The following is a 19,150-nucleotide window of genomic DNA, read 5'->3' as shown; positions in this document are numbered from 1 at the left end:
TAGTTGAATAAGGTGGTTTGGGATGTTCTGTGTGATACACACACACACACAAATCAGCGAATTTTAAAAAATGTATTATATTTGAGGAGGAAGCATGGAAATTTACGTCATGCTAATTAGTAGAAGTGATAAATATTACCGTTGAAATCTACCCGATGACTTTATACACAGGTGCCAAGGATCCAAGTGCAACCGATTATGACTAGTAATAATCAGATACGTACAGATTAGAGATGCATGCGCCAACATCTCAGTGTTAGTAGCAAAAACAATGAGTCTTTCTGGAAGGAACAATGTATTCTAAAATGAAATGGAGTTCTTTTTTAAAGGTTAAAAAACTCATTCAATTTTATGTCTTACAGGGCTTATACTGAGTTCAATACTGGATAACTGTATTAATTCAAATGTGAACCTAGAAACTTGCACCCACCTGTGAAAGAGATGTACTCTTGCTCTGGAGTGTGTTACTGAATATGTTAAAGCTGTAGTGAAATGCTTCTTCTAATCATGTAGTTATTAAAAATTTTTAAAAATGATTAAAAAAAAAAGTCCATGTTTGGAGATGAGGTGTCACGCAGTGGACGTTTGCCTTACCTGCACACAAAAGTTCTGGCTTCAATCCTTAGCACCACACACAAATTTCCAAGTTTTTGTACTTAAAGAGATGAAACTCCGGTTTTCAGAAAACTCTGCTACTCAGAAGGGGAATATTCCGTAGTTTTCTCCATGAGAAAAACATCCTATTAAAATTTGTATAAAATAATTCTGATCTGCTATTTTAGTGTATTGATGTAATTCAATTCCATGGGCTTTTGAACGATTCTCAATATTGTGTTACCTCAAGTCCTCAAGGGAGTTGTAGTGAGCCTCCTGTGCTCTTCTCTGTGCTGTTATTTTTCAGTGGCGGCTGACTGGTGGATCTGATTGCTATAGCTAAGTTCTAGTTCCCTATTTCTGTTTCTCTGGCCCAACAGTACTAATGTCTTTGGGTTCTACAAGATGCTCCTGTAAGCCAGTGTGGGCTGTTTCTGGTACAACTGTCCTGTGATATCCACAGTAACCCTTTCTGGTCAGATGTAAAATGGCATGCGTTTCCATACAACTTATATATACCCTCCTATATACTTTAAACCATCTCCAGATTACTTATAATACCTAAAACAATATAAATGCCATGAAACAGTTCTCTGTATTGTTTAGGGATAACGATAAGCAAAAACGGTGGGCAACACGTCCCGTGCAGGCAGTCACTGCGGGTTCAACCACACAGTAGATAAACAGGATAGAGGAACAATTCTCAAACCAGCGCTTGGAGAGGCCTGCAGCAGGGTAGTACAACAATTGCTCTTTGGAACCTCCTGTAATTTTACTCTCAAACATCTTTAATCCACAGCTGTTTGTACTCACAGCCGTGGACTGCACCAATGAAGAGATTTAACTAGACTTCCAATGCAAAAAGTCTCGTATCATATAAGGACCAAAGGCTTAGACAAAGGGTCAAAATTTGAAAACCTACCATTTGCCCGTGATTGTCATTATGTGACCATCTCTGTTAAGACAGTGTGACCAAGCCTTACCTTATCTGTCAGGTGTCTGAATTTCCTAAGAAACATTACAGTCAAGAGTCACTGCTTTTTAAATCTTCTACAAGGTTTCTATTCATCTGTGACAGGTGTAGCAGGGATTGGTAGACACACAAAACACACTAAGAGGAGGGAAGACACAGGTAGGCCATTCTCTCAGGCTGGAGCAGCTCAGGGCAGAAGCTGTGGGGGAGACCTTTCAGGACACCACAGCTTCAGGGTAAAGTGATCTACCAATCTCAGGCAAGAAAATGCACCCAACAGTCTCTATACCCTTTTACAAAGGAAGGCAGAAGGCATCCCACTGGGCTGGGTCTCCATTATGGGTAAGTATGGAGGTGTAACTTCAGCTGGCTGACTTCTGCACAGCTAGTAACTGTGACCTTGATGGCTGCCTGGAACACCTGGGCCTCAGCTTGACAGCCACTCAGCTCAGACTCAGAAGCCCCTCCCCAAAGTCCTCAACTCCACCACTGACCTTCGGCATGTAACAATTTCACACCAGGTACTGGGTACTTCCTTGTGTTAAAAAGCTTTACTTTGAGACTCTGAACAAGTCTTACAGATTTCTCCAGCTGCCTCCAACTTTAATTTCACCATTTTAAAGAAAGCTTAGCTTTGTTTTCAAACTAAACACATCAACCCAGAGCAAGACACTCAGCGACTCAGGCACTTAATGAGGTGACACATTTATATGTGAGGTAGAATTAGGAGCAACGATTAGGGGGAAAAAGATCAGAATGTGCCAGGGTGAGCTTCAAAATTCATAGGAAATAAACATTATTCTCAAAAAGAGCAGGGAAAACATTTTCCACTCGCCAACTCTCGGAGGACAGGGCTATAGCTGTGGAGCACAGGCGCCCACAGCCCCTCAGGGTTCTGTCTTCTTGCTGTCCTTAGATCTGCATTCCCACTCTGCAGCTGGGAGGCTCTGTGGGACCCATGAGCCCTGAACTTTTCAAACACCATCATCAAACAGAAGCTAGAAACAATGTTTTTCAACATGAATTCGAGCACTGCACAATGAACTCCTGTAGCCTGTACTGAATGAACCCCACAAAGCGCCTGGCCTCCAAGTGGTAAAGGTTCTGCTTAGTTACACTGGGATCCTTGGCACTTGAGTATGGATATAAAGTCATCAGGTAGATTTCAGTGGTAATGTTTATCACCTCCACTAATTAACATGAAGTAAATTTTTATGCTTCCTCCTCAAATATAACTCATTTTTTAAATTTGTTGACTGAGCATAACTGTTTCTAGTAATAATCAGATACATAGAGATTAGAGCACATGTGCAAACATCTAAGTGTTAGTAGCGTTAAAAATGACTCTAAGAAACAACATATTTTAAAATGAGATGGAGATCTTTTTTAAAGGTTAAAAACTCATTCAATTTTATGTCTTACAGGGTCTATACTGAATTCAATATTGTGTAACTTTATGAATTCAACTGTGAAATTTACAGCCACTTTTGAAAGAGATATATCCTTGCTCTGGAAATTGTTACTATGTTAAAGCTGTAATGAAATGTTTCTTCTAATCATGTGGTTATTACTTTAAAAAAAAAAAAAAAAGGTTCTGCTTAGTGATAAACACACTCCTTCACTTAGTTTAGCAAGATCACGCCAAAGCCAAGCGCAGTGTGAGGTTGTATCTGTTTTTCCAGGAACAGTTCAGCATCTTTAACCAGAGTTTTCAACCTTCTAACAGTAGCCTGTTTTAAACTAGTTGATATTGTATAACCAGAGGTCTTACATTAAAACTACATCTTGTCTTTGCCTGTGCTATAATTTTGAGATGGTATTTTTTTTTGTTCTGCTAGAGTAAATGTTAGTGAACTGTGTAGAAAGTTGATTTTTAATAAACTCAAGTGGTAATTTTTATAGCTATTTCAAAAATTCTGATTCTTTGCTCAATTTCTTATATACTTGACTAAGAAGAAAGAGAAGTCGAGCCTTTGATAATACTCTCTGATTACCAACGATCTGTTGAGATATTGTATATTTCAAGTAAAACGTGTGCCCAAGCCCTAAAACTTCGAAGAACATAATTGCCGTGTGTGGATCCTTGCTAGTCCTCAGCCGCTGCACCAGCCACTGGAGATGCCAGCCTCCATCCCACTCCGATTTACACGTTTTATTTTACATACTCCATTTTATACAGTATGCTATATGTAGCTCATAGCACAAATCATACTATTTTATAATTACCCATTTATATGTTGGCATCTTCCTGAAATGGATACTCATCTAGGTGACTCCACAGGAGTCACCCTCACTTGTTGCTAGCAGAGTGGATAAATGTGGGATGCCTTCCAGTAGACACAGCAGAGTGGGTGCATGTTGTCTCCCTCAGTAAGGCCCTGCGCTCTGCATTCCCTGGGCTTGCTCCACAGATCCCAGAGTCTGGAGGGCATTCTGATCTGGGGGAATAGCTTTTATGGATCCCATTCTGCTTATTCAAAAGGTGCCCCCCAGTGCTGAGACTGGGTTAACAGTCACTTTAGAGAGATTATTCTTCCAGGAAGCAGAAACCCAAGGGAGGTAGGAACACAGCTGGGCCTACAAGTTACTGCTTAACAACCCAACCTCTGTTGCAAGAGGCCACACAGGGTACCCCCTCTCACCCCAAAATGTGGAAGCATTAAATGCAGCCCATGCATTCTAAGGAATGGGAATCCAAGTGTTTAAAGGGCTTTTTACCACTTGAGCTGTGTATTCAGGTGTGAATTCAAAGATCTTTCTCATTTAATAGCTTTCTTTAATGACATAGAGTTCGTATTAACACAGGCCAATGGAACAGAAGAGAGGACAGAAGTAAACCTGCACATCTACAGCCAACTAATTCTTGACCAAGATGCCATAAACATATGTTGAAGAAAAGACGACCACTTTAATAAGTGGGGAGTAGAAATATCGGATACCCACCTAGAACATTGAAACTAGAGCCCTACAGGAATCAACTAAAAATAGATTGAAGACCTTAATACAAGACTTGAAACTCTGACCCTACTAGACGAAAACACTTTAAGATATTGGCACAGACAGTTGATTCCCTGAATAGGACTCTAATAGGGAAAGAAAAGACTTCTATACATGATTACGTTAAATTAAAAGCCTTCTGCAAAGGAATGACACCGTAAAGAAGTGGCCAAAAACAGAGAAATCATTGCTAACTGCATATCTGATGGGGTTAATATCCACTATATATATGTATACGTACATACATATATTTAATCCTCAAAAACAAAAAAGTAGGTACAATTGATATACAGGCAAATGAAAAGACACTTGAAAAAAATGTTGGCTCTCTTTAGCTAATAGGAAATGCAAATTTAAACTACACTAAGATTCTGTTTCACCCTAGTCAAGACGGCTACTATCGACAAATAAGCAAACACACACGCTGATCAAGATACCAGTGTGGGGTGGGGAGTCTTGAACATCATTAGTGGAAATGTCAATCAGTGTAGCCATATGGAAATCAATGTATCAAAGTTTCTCAAAACACTAATATAGACTTACTCCACAGTCCAGTTCCTGGGTATATACACCAAAGTCAGCATACATTAGAGATACTTGCACACACATTTATGGAGGCACTGCTCACAACAGTCAAGTTATATAACCGGGGGCTTGGAAACACGTGAATTAGATAAAGAAAATGTATTTGTGTATATATACACAATGGAGTACTAATTAGCTATCAAGAACATTGAAAATTTTTTAAGCCAGGTGTGGCAGCACAGGGACGCAGAGGGAGGTGGATCTCTGTGAATTCAAAGTCAGTCTGGTCTACATACATAGTGAGTTCCAGGTCAGGCAGGGCTACATGACACCGTGTCTCAAAAAAAGGAAAAGAAAAGAAATTATGTCATTTTGCAGGAAAATGGAAGAAACTAGAGGTGTTAGGTAAAATAATCCAAACCAGGAAGACAAATGTGTGTTTCCTTTACATGAAGCTGGAATTGTTCAAGAAAACATGAAAGTAGAAACAAGCAGAAAGGAAAACTATGGGGGGGGGGGAGCAGCCAGAGAGGGGCAGGGCGGGGTGGGCAATGGGGGTAAGGGAACAAATAATTTAAAGCACAACGGGCATGGGTGACAGGTTGGGAGGAAGAGACAAATCAACCAAATGAAACGTGATGGAAATTCCACACGGAAACCTGTTATTATGTTTTATTATTTACTTTTTTTTTGTCTTTTTGAGACAGGGTCTCTCTGTAGCCCCAGGTGTCCTGGAACTCACTTTGTAGACCAGGCTGGCCTCGAAGTCACAGAGATCCGCCTGCCTCTGCCTCCCAGTGCTGGGACTACAGGCATGCACCACCACGCCCGGCTTATTTATTTTATTTTTATGTGTATGAGTGTATTGCCTGCATGTATGCAAGTGTACCTGTGTCACGCAATGCCTTTGGAGGTCAGAAGAGGGCACTGGATCCCCGGGAACTAGAGTTACAAATCGCTGTGAGCTGCCACCTGGGTGCTGGGAACAGAACCCAGGTCCTCTGCAAGAGCAGCCAATGCTCTTAACCACTGAGCCATCTTTCCAGTCCCCGAACAAAAACATTTTTAAAAGGAAAATTCCGTAACAAAATTTACTTTGTATACTGCTAAAAGTTACATTTAAAAGAAAAATTGTTTTTCTAGAAAAAGAAAGGAGATCCTGAATATATAGTGGGGCTACTAGGGAAAAGGGAAAGGGGGAGAGGCCAAGGGAGGGGGCTGGAGTGGGGGGCGGCGTGACTGCTGGGGAGACTGGGTCTGACAGCACGGCATACTAGTGATGGTACTGTGACGTTTCATCATGCACATGGGAGAAACGAACCTCCTCAAGGCGGAGTCTTGTCCCCTTTGTGCCCAGGCACTGCGTTTCATTAGCTTTGTGTCACTTGGTATTGTTCCCTCAGAACTGAAGACCAGCTGTGGAGATACTGGGACCCCCTTACTACATCAGGGGAAACTAAACCCCCAAAGAGTACTCAGTGCTGCTTCTGAGTACCAGGGGCAGCAGGAAGCCACTCCAGGGAGGGGAAAGAGGCTTAGGAGATGACCTACACAGGAAGTAAAGAACCACACACTGTAAAAGTCATTGTCTAGGTCACACCTGCACTACAGCTACACAGAAACCATCAGAAGGAAGGCAAGGTAGTGAGAGTCCCTGTATCAACACGGGGAGGCGCACACATCAGGAAGTTAGACTCAAGGAGGGACAAGCTGGACCTCTCCCTTCTCTCTTACACCAAGTCCAGATGCTATGAGGGGCCTGTCCTGCAGCACAATTCCTGGGCTCTGAAGACCTGGGTACCCTTGTTCTTCATTTCTTTGAGGCTGCTCAGTTCCTCAACAAAATGCCTTCCACTAGCTTCGGGGCTAGCAATGGTCACTGTGAAGTCCCCCACAGAAGAGCTGTCTTGACCAGGAAGCCTGCTTTTTTTTTTTTTTTTTTAATAGCACTTATATTTCCCTGTTAATTTTGTATCAAATACCCTCAGAGCAATACAGTGAGTACAGGACAGCAGGGACCTTCTTTGCCTCTTCCAACGTTGTGTTTCCAGGTCTTGTAAAACCTGGTGTTATTAGGTGCACAGTCAATGTGGAATGGTGCCTGACAGGCCAGTCACTGTGTATAGAAAAGTTTTCGACTTCCTAAACCAGCAAAAGGAACAAGGGGAACAAGTAGAATACGGTTACTCATCAATGAAATCTTCCTGAACGGCAATCTGGCTTCTCTCTGCTCCCTCCTTATCTCATGGCTGCCAGTTCTGTTCTCCACACAGGATTCTGAGGGGGACAGTGACTTACTTCAAAGGCCACATGACTAACCCAGGGAATGAGAGGGAAGGGAGACTAGAGACTAAAGAGTGAAGGCAACAGCTGGGGCCTCACCTAGACGCTCGGGGCTTGAGGACGGGATGTCCAGGGGCTTCTCTTTCCTTCTATAGGACAAAGAATGCACCTTAATCTCCAGGAAAAAATTAAGTGATAAAGACGCACAATAATAGCTGTGACATAGTCAAGGAATAGGTATCTGAGCTACATCTGGAGGCAAAAATACTCAGCTTCAGCCTTTACATCAAAAAACATTAGTCATGACAGACCATTTAATCAAGTGCCAGACTCTGAGGTACTGAAGCTTATTTTACGTGAAAGAGTTAGCTTTAAAATGATTGGTTCAGGGATGGCGAGATGGCTCAGTGGTTAAGACCACTGGCTGATCCTGCAGAGGACCCAGGTTTGGTTCCCAGCACCCACATGACGGCTAACAACTGTTTGCAACTCCAGGTCCAGGGGATCCTGCCCTCTTCTGACCTCTGTGGGCATTGCATGACATGGGGCAATGTGTTCATACACATAAAATAAAAATTAGTAAACAGAAAAATTTTAAATCATTGATGCAAAAAAAAATGTAGCCTTTCGCTGGGGGCCTTCCACATAAAAGCAAGACACAAGAAGGGCTGGAAACCAGTCCTAAGAGCTCAGGGATAAAAAGAATATGTTTAAAAATCAATGCCGGGCTGGGGATGTAGCTAGCTCAGTTGGCATTCATGAGGTCCTGGCCTTGATCTTCAGCACCATGTAAACAAAGCACTGTGGTACAAAGCCTGATATCCCAGCATTCAGAAGGTAGAGGCACCTTGTTTACATAGAGAGTTGGAGGCCCAAATGGATTAGCGAAAATCTACCTTAAAAAGATAAAACAAAGCTGGGCATGGTGGCGCACACCTTTACTCCCAGAACTTGGGAGGAAGAGGCAGGCGGATCTCTTTGAGTTCAAGGCCAACCTGGTCTACATAGTGAGTTCCAGGCCAGCTGGGGCTACAGGGAGAGGCTGTCTCAAAAAGACCAAATAAAATATAAAATAAATAAATAAATAAATAAATAAATAAATAAATAAATATAAAACAAAGACACTAACAAACAAGACAACCTGTGCGCATGAGCCTTTCTAGGTTGACTTTGGTGACGCCAGGCTGGGTAAGGGGCCATGATTAAGCCATCTCTGTGCTCTGGTGAACAAAACCAGGTGACTGGCTTGGAAGATGATTAACACCCACTCAGCTAAATGTGGCTGTCACCTGTGATTGTGCTGCCTTTTGGAGATGCTGTATAGCCACCTTATAGAGAGGTGGTGCTTCAACAGGGAAGAAGCCGGCTGCTCAGGTTAGATGGGGATAGAAGACCTGTGCTATCGTATGGGATTTTGAAAATCTGGAATAAAGACCAAGATAGTTTCTCAGGAGAAGACTTGGCGGGGTATCAGGAGGAAGGAAGGGACCTCTGAGTTCTGACTGCGGAAGGCAAGGCATGCAGTGCACGTGGAGATGGAAGGAGGCAGGCACCACCAATCCCCACTTCACCAATGAAGAAAACCAAGATTAAAAATTAGAGGGTCCAGACAAGTCAGCTGATTGGAAACTTAAACCCACTTGGTGCCAAAATCTCTGCTGGGAGATTTCAGTAGGTAAAGTTGGTTGAAATTTCAGCACCCAAACTAAATACTGATAGACAAGGTTACCTGGCTTAGTCAGGAGCATAGAAACTGCAGGCCACTGCTCTTCTCCTAAGAAACGCGTCCCCAGGGTTGGAGACATGGCTCAGCAGCTAAAAGCACTGGTTGCTCTTGTAGAGGACTCAGGGGTTCGGTTCTCAGCGCCCGAATAGTGGCTAACAACCGTCTGTAACCCCAGTTCTAGGGGTTCTTACACCCTCTTACACCTTCTGGCTTCTGCAGGCATTGCCCAACATGGGTGCACTTATGTACATGCAGGCAAATCATCCATACACATAAAAATTAAAAAAATAAATGCTGCCCACACCCGCCCATTCATTAAGTAGAGTGAGTAGGCCTTCCAAACACAGGGACAGAGGGGGCAGCACCCTCCATCTACTTGGAGAACTCCTAATAATTTTGTTTGGACACAGCACAAATCTCACACAGGCCAGGCTGAAAGTGAGGGGGCACAGGGAACAAGTGACCAAAGGCACCAGCAAGAGGGTGGGGCGGCAGTGGATCCCGTGAGACGATGTGGCGCATCCTTCAGGCAGTGAGAAAAGTCAGCTGGTTTGAGTAGAGAAGTGGACACCATTCATTTCTGAGAGCAACATGAACTTCCTTAGAAAGGAAGTCTGCAGCCACAGTTCCCCAGAGGCTACAATGGCCATGCGGTAGGAACTGGGGCTGGACAGTGACAAGGGGCAGGGTGAACCCAAAAGTTCAACAGGCCTTGCTGATTGACTGCACCAGGTTTCTGGAGAAAGAATGATGCCAAATCAAAAGTAACTTTGCTGTGAAAAATGACTACACAGGGTGAATTCAAACTTAACAAACATCCAGCCTTATTTACAAGGCCAGGTTCCTTGGGCTAGTGGTCATGTGGATAGAAGTTAAAGACTTATTGCAAAAGTAAGTGAATCATCACTTACAAGTACTAGGGTGAGATCTAGCAATGGTTACTAACAAAGAAAAATACTTAATAGAAGAAACAGTCACAATAAATGCCCATGAGCTATTTTAAAACAGGAAAAAACAAAAGCACATGAATCTTTTTCACCACTTTTGTGAAATCAAAGCACTCTCACTTTTTCACTGTCTGTAATATCATTTCAACTGAATAAGAGGCTGGACCAAGCAACAGTGCTGAGTGGGCTAGGACGGTTGCGCCTCAGACCCATTCTGTCTGGGTGGAACGACATTTTGCTTGCTGCCTTTGATTTTGTAGAAGCAGACTTACTATTGGTCAGAAAGAGCTGAGAAGAGGTAGGGACAGAGAATGGAGCAGGAATGAATGGAACGAAAGGCAACACTCTACTGTATATACATAGCCAGTGTGAAAACCACAACAGCGTCCACAGACTACATTGGTTTGGGTGGCGTTTCCTCTTTCAGGAGCAAGGCTGAATGGAAACGGTGTGAACAAGAGGATTCGCAAGCAAGTGCCTCTTGTTAGAGCTAACATCAGCACAGGACCAGAGAGTTGTTCTTACCATGCTTCAGATGTAGGCAGCTGTCATTCGGGGACCTGTACCTGCAGAAAAGTGTGTCTTTAACAAACTTTTATGGAAGAGGTTTCTGTACAATCCAAGTATGTAGTAGCTACAATACTGTGTGGACCTGTTTGCTATTTATGGTTCCTATGAAAGCCATTATTATTTGTGAAGTACAAGTAGTGGCCTTGTTTTTAATAGAAAGAAAGGGGGAACTGAACTGGGGCCTCCTGATACCTGGCATCAGTGAGCAAGAAAGACAAGCCCAGCCACTGTGGTGTTTAGTCTTAAAAACCCAATCACGGACAAGACTCTCAAGGGGAATGCAAGGTAACAGACTGCGGCGTCATCCTAGAAGTTATGTTTTGAAGGACTACGCAGGCAGAGCAGAGGCAGCAGGGTTAGAGCAGAGGACACAGGCAACACGAGCAAAACACAAAAGCAACGAACAGCCACAGTGCCTAGCTACCATTCAGGACGCAGGGCTGGGGAGAGAGAGGCTACAAGTACCTTCGCATTGCCACATTTTAAAGGAAAAGTCTATTTAAACATTCAAGAATCTCGGGAAGGAAACCCAAGTAAAGAATCACAGGTGACAGTCAACAGAACAAAGCAGTGTACAGGAAGACGCCGGCTACTCTTCACGGAGTCTCCCAGAAGCACAAGCATTGGTGGACAGTCACATGGGGCCTACCTGAAGTAGATTCCTGTAGCTTCTCTCTCTTCCTCTTCTTCTTCTTACCCTGGAAGGAGAGAGCACTGGGTCAGAAAGAAAACACGTGCTGGGCATCGAGAAGTCCAGTATACAAAAGAAAGGTGGCCAGCCAGAGACACGGGCACTCTCTCTCTCCCTCCCTTCCTGTCTCTCTTCTCACTACCTGCATGTACAGTGTGTGTGTGTGTGTGTGTGTGTGTGTGTGTGTATGCATGTGTGATTCCTACACTCCTGCTTCTTCAGGCACTCCTGCGAGCCTGTCTCTGGCAGGGCTCAGGATGGTTCCTACTGTGGTCTGCACCATAAAATATAAAGGCCCACGGTATCAACCTGACTGCCCAGAGCCCTGTGACAGAAGCAGGCACAACCACGGAGAGAGGTGGCGGTTGAGGGTTACCGGGGAGACAAAGGACCTTTCTTTTTCACAGAGACAGGATGACATGGACATAGGTGCAATTTTAAGTATGTTTTAAATGTATGTCAGTGACAGAAAAGTTTAGGTCACATACAGTGGTCTCATTTTTCTTCTAAACTACTTTTCCCATTAAAAACAGCTAGCAGGATATAGCCAGGCTCTACTTTCATGAAGAGCAACTGGCTAATGTGCATTAGATACTTTCAACCAACTGTAACGAAACACACAGCAGACCCAACATCCCTATTTGATGTTGTCTGGAATAGTGACATTAGCAAAGAACAAACAAATAAAACCATCAGATGATACTGAAGATATTTTGTGGCTCTATAAAAGTACACATGTATTTATGTACCTCAAAGCGGCTTTTCTTCTCACGATGACTGAGGCCTTAAAGCTTTACAAAGTTTAGAAACTATCTTCATAAACACAAGGCAAACAAGACTGCTGTCAGTGACCCAGGGGAACAGCTTATCAAAAATAACACTAACTTTACTACAACTGACGTGCTCTGGGAAGAGGGAGCAGATGGGAGGGCACACTCCTCAGTCATCATTAGCTTCAGTCAAATAGTTACCGCAGGTCTGAAAAGCTCCTGTGAGGCCTTTTGTTAGAACCTTACCGCTCTCCTCTCCCAGCTCCCACTTGCTTTTTGGCACCTGCTTCAAGTGTCATCTCTTGCAAGAAACTTCTTTGTCCCACACCTTGTCTCTCTTCCTCAGAGAGAGCTGGGGTGCCTCTTGCGAGTAAGCTCTGATACGACCCCGAACTGGGTGGTGTTCAGAGCACTGCCCTGAGCTCCTTACACCTGGCTGTGGGCTAGGGCCTCGGGCACCCTGCTGCCCACCTTGCACAAGGCAAGCGTAGCACGCAGGGCCGCCTGAGCACCATGCCCCTACTGTCACTGCACTGTTTTAGGAAAAAAAAAAAAAACCACTGCATCAAGAGAACATACATACAATTTATGGCAGACAAAAAAGGACTAAGTAGTTTTTACATTAAAACCCAATATTCACATGTGATAAAAAATATTTTTCTTTTAAAATTTCATAGACTATATAATACTGGGCAGCAGGAAGCACTGAATTTCAAAGTTCTAGCTAGACAAAAACTCGGCTAATCTCACTCAAGAAAATGCATGCACTGTTGAGTCATGAAAACGTCAGTCATTAGTCTTCAGTATCAAAGCAAACTGCAACTGCAAAGCCCATGATGCCATCAGGCAGGGCATTTTACTACTGAAACACTAGCGCTATGTTTACTGATCTGAGGATCGGGAGCTCACCCCACACAGCAATGCACCCCACATTGCAATGCACGCCGCACCACAATCCTATTCTGCTCTTCAAATCCTGGTCCTGCTGAGAACAGCTTTAGCTTGAGTGTTCTCACCTGACGGACTCTTTTTCACCTTAGTCACTGACAGGTTTTTAAAACTGTTAAAGTAGTATGATCGAAGCCAAGTTCCTGTCATTCAAGGCACATGCAAAACAATCTCTTTTTTAAAAATGATGGAGAGAGAGCTGGACGTGGTGGTGCACGCCTTTAATCCCAGCACTCAGGAGGCAGAGGCAGGCGGATCTCTGTGAGTTCAAGGCCAGCCTGGTCTACATAGTGAGTTCCTGGACAGCTGGGGCTACAGGGAGACCCTGTCTCAAAAAGACCAAAAAAAAAAAAAAATTATGGAGAGTAAAATCCTTAAAGGTAAACTTGTAAGTCTTTCTTTCTTCAAAACACCTTTGTTTTCATAGGTATAGAGGGAGCAGAAAGGAAACAGCAAGAATAGAAAGGGAGAGAAGACAGCACGTCTTTTATGTCTTTCTAAAAGTTAAACTCATTACTTAAGGATCAGAAAAGAAATGTAAAGACATTCAGTAAGCAAAGCTGAGTCCAAAGAAACCCACAGCTCAGCAGAGCTCTGGCATGGGTCAGAGAGAGAAGGTCAGCGATCCCCTCCCAGCAAGCCACAGCCAAAAGGCATGCAGGACAGAACGAGAAGAGGATAGTTTTGCAGCCCTCTGGGGGAGGGCACAGCAAAGGCTCCATATACAGAGATGGTAATTACTGCTTAGGGAACAGAAGCCCAGTTCTAGGGCAGAAATTCTTCTGCTCAGTCAACTTAAGAAAGCGGACACTGAGCTAATCCTCAAGAGACCAGCTATGGAGATTCTGAAGTCAGGAGATGTGGGGATAAATTGTAGTGTAGCCACCTACCACTGGCCCCAGACAAATGACCTAACCTCTCTGACCTCTCAACCCTTCCCCTGAGAACTGGAGAAATGATGTTGATGCCACTGGATGGTTGTAAAAATTAGAAAGAAACGGGAAGAACTGAAGACACTCCTGACAGTCAGCATACGTCAAAAAGAAAGGAAACAACTCTGGGGAGATGAATGTGCTGTTGCTCTGAGGTAGCTGAGAGCAGAACTGATTTCCTGTTTCAAAGTTGTATCCAATGCTTCAGCTCCAGCTTTTGACAGTAAAGTGGCACTTCTATGGAGCATATTATAGGGAACACACTGTGCAACCCAATTACCAGAAGGATATTGACACATGTGTTTAAATGCTCTAATGTCTTACATGGGATGTATGCCCTTGTATGACCTTAGACATGCATCATTGTTATCATCCCTGTGGGAACCCCACCCCACTGGAGTATCCATAGTGAAGGCCACCATTAAACTGGACATTGACTCATGGCCTCACCGTGCTGTTGAAGAGGCGATCCCATCATCAGGACTGGACAGCATGCTGCTAGTCGCACATGGCGCATGACGACTGCTATAGAGAACCCCACACACTGCAATCATACCTCTCAGTGCAATGGAATGAGGAGGCGGAACCCTTGGGAAATGATTGGGGCATGGGATCCCGCAGGCTTGGGGTGCTCCTTCACCCCTTCACCTGGTGAGCACACAGCAAAAAGCCTTGGGGGAGGCCCTCACCAGAAATCCAACCTATTACTGAGTGCTCTTGGTTTCAGACTTTTTAGCCTCCAGAACAGTGAACAATGAAATTCTGCATTTATAAACTACCTAAGCTGTGGTATTTTGTTGTAGCAGTCTGACCTGAGATGATTTTCAAATCTTTATTTCAAGGGTCTAAACAGCCAAACCAGTTATTTTCTATAAACTATGATAAAACTTCAAATATACCATTCATAATATACATTCTTACCATATTTACTTTAATCTATATAGCAGACTTACTTTTTGTTCCCCATATGAAACCCTATCAGTAAGAGGCTCAAACTAAACAGTAATAAAAGAACTGGCACTATAATTTGGGTAGTTCTTGCCAATAAAATTAGCATAGCTTAAAACACGATAACCCATACTCTTGTCTTTAGTCAAAGTATGTAGACATCAGAGCACATTATGGCGGGATTAAAAAAAAGTCGTACAGTTCTAATCCTGTGGCAAAATAGCCACCAAAATACATTGCTTATAAGAACTGCAAAATAATCATCATCTGGAAAAAATTTTGACAATATGTTTCAAGAACTTTAAAATATCCTTTTTTAGTGGAGATTCTTTTTCTCTTTATTGAGAAACTTAGACTTGGGTACATTCAAACCAATTATGTTAAATCCTTTCACTCAACTTTTCTACTACAAGGACTCCATTTACCCGAAAGAAACAAGAGTCCCTGGAACAGACATACTTGTTGTGGCGTGATGCACATCTGTCAAAAAGAGAAACTTAAATGTCTAAAAGCATGAAAATGGGTTGAGGAGCCTGTGACGTTTACTCAGTAGACTACTGATACAAACATTACGCTATAAAAGAAACAGTCGTTTATACATAACAGCAAGAGACAGGACACAAAACACATGTATCGTTCTATCTGAGTGAAAACTAAAAGCACAGAGAAATACTAGAAGGTGAGGCTGGAGAGGTGGCGCAGTGGTTAGGAGCGCTGTCTGTTCCTGCACCAGTCTTGGGTTTGGTGCCCAGCACTCACATGGTGGCTCACAACACTGACTCCAGTTCTGGGGAATTGAACACTCTTTTCTGGCCTCTGTGGGCATCACACGTATGTGGAGTACTTACATACATGCAGAAGAGACACTCATACACATAAAATAAAAATAAAATTTAAAAATATTAGAAGGTTATATAAATAGTACTAATCTCGCCTTTACATGGTGAAACTATGGAAGTCATTTTTGTTTAAAATATTTTTTAACATTTTAATAAGGGGTTTTACATTTTGATCTTTAAAAGCTTTAAAGATGAATTAGCATTCACAGCAACAAAATAAAAGCTTAAAGCTTTCAAGCAATATCCTCATGAAATCTTTATTACAGTTTGATTATCAATTTCCAAACATAAGAATTGATACCAGGACTACTCAGACCCTAAAACCACCCCCATGAAAGCAAAGGAAAGTGGGAGGAAGCCACTGGTGCGGAGAAGGGCTTACATAATTGTCTCTCGCCGACCAGCCTGGATAGAGTTGCATATGTAGCTGTCTTTCTTTCCGTGCTAATTCATAATATTTAGCCTGTTCTTCACGAGAGAGGGCGTGCCACTAAAACAGAAGGGGGAGGAGGGAAAGAAAAAGTAAGTGTAAGAGTACATTTCATGCACCAAACTTTGGACAGTGCAAATATTAAGCATTTAAATTCTATTTTACTTCTCAGTGGCAGAAGTCGTAGCTGCTTCAGGAACCTACTGGGAGCCAGTCTGGTGGCTACAGTGAAACTGGTATTTTGGTTTCTCTATCCTGGGCTTCTATATCACATGAAACACATCAAAGCATTCAGAGTAAAACGATCTCTGTCTCCCACCCTTTCTTTTCGCCAATATAAATTAAAAAGAACTTTCAATGGTGAACCTCAATACCCAGGCCCCCTTTTCATCTTCTGTAGCATATTCTGGTATCTGAGTCCAAGCACCACTTATTTATGCAAAATGTGATAATTTCCAGATGCCTTTTAGGACAAACACACCCTCTCCTCACAGACTCTGTCCCAACTCTGTCATATGAAGTCTGGAGCCTGAATCATGTGATCCTACAGGGCAAGACATCAGAAGCCAGTCTGTCTGTGCTATCTCCTTACACACGTATGCCTGCTGTCCACAGGAACTCTGATACAGTGTACTCACACAGTACACTCTGGGCTGTGATTAGGTCCCAACCAATGGAAAGCAAGAGGCAGCATCTAAGTTCGTCATCCAGGATCTGAGACTGTAGTTTTTGTTGTTGTTGTTGCTTTAATTATTATTTTATGTGTATGCGTGTATTCCCTGCATATAGGTAAGTGTACCCGTGTCGTGCAATGCCTGCGGAGGTCAGAAGAGGCTGTCGGATCCCCTGGAACTGGAGTTACCGACAGTTGTTAGCTGCCATGTGGGTGCTGGGATTTGAACCCGGGTCTTCTCCAAGAACAACTGGTGTTCTTAACTGCTGAGCCACCTCTCCAGCCCCAGGACTGTATTTTTTAATAAAGAAAATGTTGCTGCTGATACTGTTTAAGGTTGCTCACTCTTTTTCTCTCTCACTCTTTCCCTCCTCTCTCTGTAATTAGTAAGTAACAGAATTGTTTTCCTGTAGGCAAGACGTCCATTTGGAATTGTGAGGGTCTGATATCGAATGCTTCCTTGCAAATATTTGCAAGTGGCTTGCTTGGGTCCCCAACAGACACTTTTCTAATATTTTTCAGATGCCAGGATCTCCCAGTAGAACTTTCCAGGAGAAGGGGGCAGCCACTACCATGAGGTGACTGGTAGAAGCAATGGTGGCTGCACCAGGGAGCATCTAGGGCCCCTCTGCCCAGTACCTCTGTCTCTCTCAACTTCTCAGGTGGCTGGGAGCCTCTTCCCCCAGCTCTCCCTCAGCTTCTGGTCACAGAGTTTCCCATTTTACTTCCTGGCTGTCTGGCACGATGATTTTAATTCCATGATTTTCTTTAATGATTTTAAAAGGGTGGGGAAAAGTCACAGATGGTGGGGAAGAAAGGAAAGGAGAAAGGAAGGAGGAAAGCTCGTGAGAGAAAGAACTCATCAATGTGGCCTCAGGCTCGAGAGCGGGTGAGCGTCTTTCCTGCGGAAAACGGGAAAGCCCGCTGCTCTCGTTCAACACGAGGGGCTGATTTCTTGGAACTCCATGCCAGCAGGGCAGACACAGGCTGGGCAACAAGTCGCATGCCTCTGAAAGTCCCTTTAAAGCCAGGCCTCCAAAGTTGGATAAACCGTAGAACACGTGCAGGGTGTAAAATGAAAAAGCACGACACATGAGAGACTTGGTGTGAGCCTAAACACAAATCAGGTAATAGACTTTTAAAAACACTTCTACTACATTTATGTGTGTGTGCGCGCGCACGTGCGGGCATGTGTGGAGGTCATAGGATAATTGCGGGAGTGGGTTCTCTCCTTTCACCTGTGGGTCCCAAGGATCGAACTCAGGTTGTCAGGTTTGACTGTAAGCACCTTTATTCACTGGATGATCTTGATGACTTGTGGTAAAATACTTTTGTTAAAAAAAAAAAAAATTGGGGGAAGGCAGCAGCAAACTCTGAAAAAAATAATTCCTGTGGAACACAGCTCTTTGTGCTAGCAGGATAGACAAAATGAGACAAATGCAGCCAAAGAGAAAGGCAGGTGTGGGCAAAGCAGGCCGTTCTCACCGAGAGCCACTTCACTTCCCAGCACTGGTGCTGCCTATCACTGCAGACACTCATGGAAGACGTGGCCAACTGAACACAACAGAAAAGGCCAGCCTTCATTCATCATCATCACCATCATCATCATCTGAGACAGGGACTCACTATGTAGTCCTGGCGGGCCTGGAACTTGCTATATAGACCAGGATGGCCTTGAACTCAGAGGCCTGCCTGCTTCCGCCTCCTCAGTGCGGGGATTAAAGACTGTTGTTACTGTTTTTGAGAAAACACTGATCATTGCCATTCTAACTGATGGTGAACAAATGTGACTGCCAAGAGGCAAAGTGTCACCCAGGCGGGGGAGGGGAAGAGGTCAAGACTAAGACAAGAGAGAAGTCTTCGCTTTTAAACCTGTCCCTCCGGCCAGCTGACAAAGACTGCCTCCTCCATCAATCACACACTTTATTACTGGAGGGCACGGGTATAAATGAACTTACATACTTTGCTGACAAAACCTAGAATTGTGAATAAAAACCAACTCCTCAAATACTAGGCAAAGCTGGATCTTCTACTCAAACCACTAGGTATTCCTCAGGAAAAGTGGGAAAATTAGGTTGGACAAAGACCCTGGGCTGACAAAGTTGAGAAAGTTGTTCTATCAAAATTTTTCCAAGTAGTAGAGGAAAATGTTTAATTTTAAGAAGCTGATTAAGACACCTGACAATAAATTTGTAATAAACAGACTCCCTCCAACACATAGCAAGGTCTATTTTAAAATAAAGCTTATTTTGAAATAAGATGTGTCTTGTTATTATATATTTTATAATCTATAAATATATTTTA

At 43.3% G+C, this 19,150-nt stretch overlaps 1 protein-coding gene across 4 annotated transcripts in view; it reads right to left on the bottom strand.

The window, feature by feature from the left end:
* Lef1 (lymphoid enhancer binding factor 1) overlaps window positions 1-19,150 on the bottom strand; it is a 118,344-nt gene that overhangs the window by 9,441 nt on the left and 89,753 nt on the right. For 2 of the 4 annotated variants that reach the window (XM_008843626.3, XM_008843640.3), the window contains 3 exons: window positions 16,126-16,233; window positions 11,265-11,313; window positions 10,571-10,611 (listed from right to left, as the gene is read on the bottom strand). In XM_008843626.3, coding sequence (XP_008841848.1) covers window positions 10,577-10,611; window positions 11,265-11,313; window positions 16,126-16,233 — 192 coding nt within the window. In that variant the 3' untranslated portion in view covers window positions 10,571-10,576. The remainder of the gene's footprint in view (window positions 1-10,570; window positions 10,612-11,264; window positions 11,314-16,125; window positions 16,234-19,150) is intronic. The other 2 variants (XM_008843619.3, XM_008843632.3) reach the window with 1 other exon arrangement.

Source organism: Nannospalax galili, unplaced genomic scaffold (genome assembly GCF_000622305.1).
Source record: "Nannospalax galili isolate Female #2095 unplaced genomic scaffold, S.galili_v1.0 scaffold571, whole genome shotgun sequence".
Taxonomy (NCBI): domain Eukaryota; kingdom Metazoa; phylum Chordata; class Mammalia; order Rodentia; family Spalacidae; genus Nannospalax; species Nannospalax galili.
Note: the sequence above shows the minus strand (reverse complement) of the source record. Positions and strands in the feature narration are given on the sequence as shown.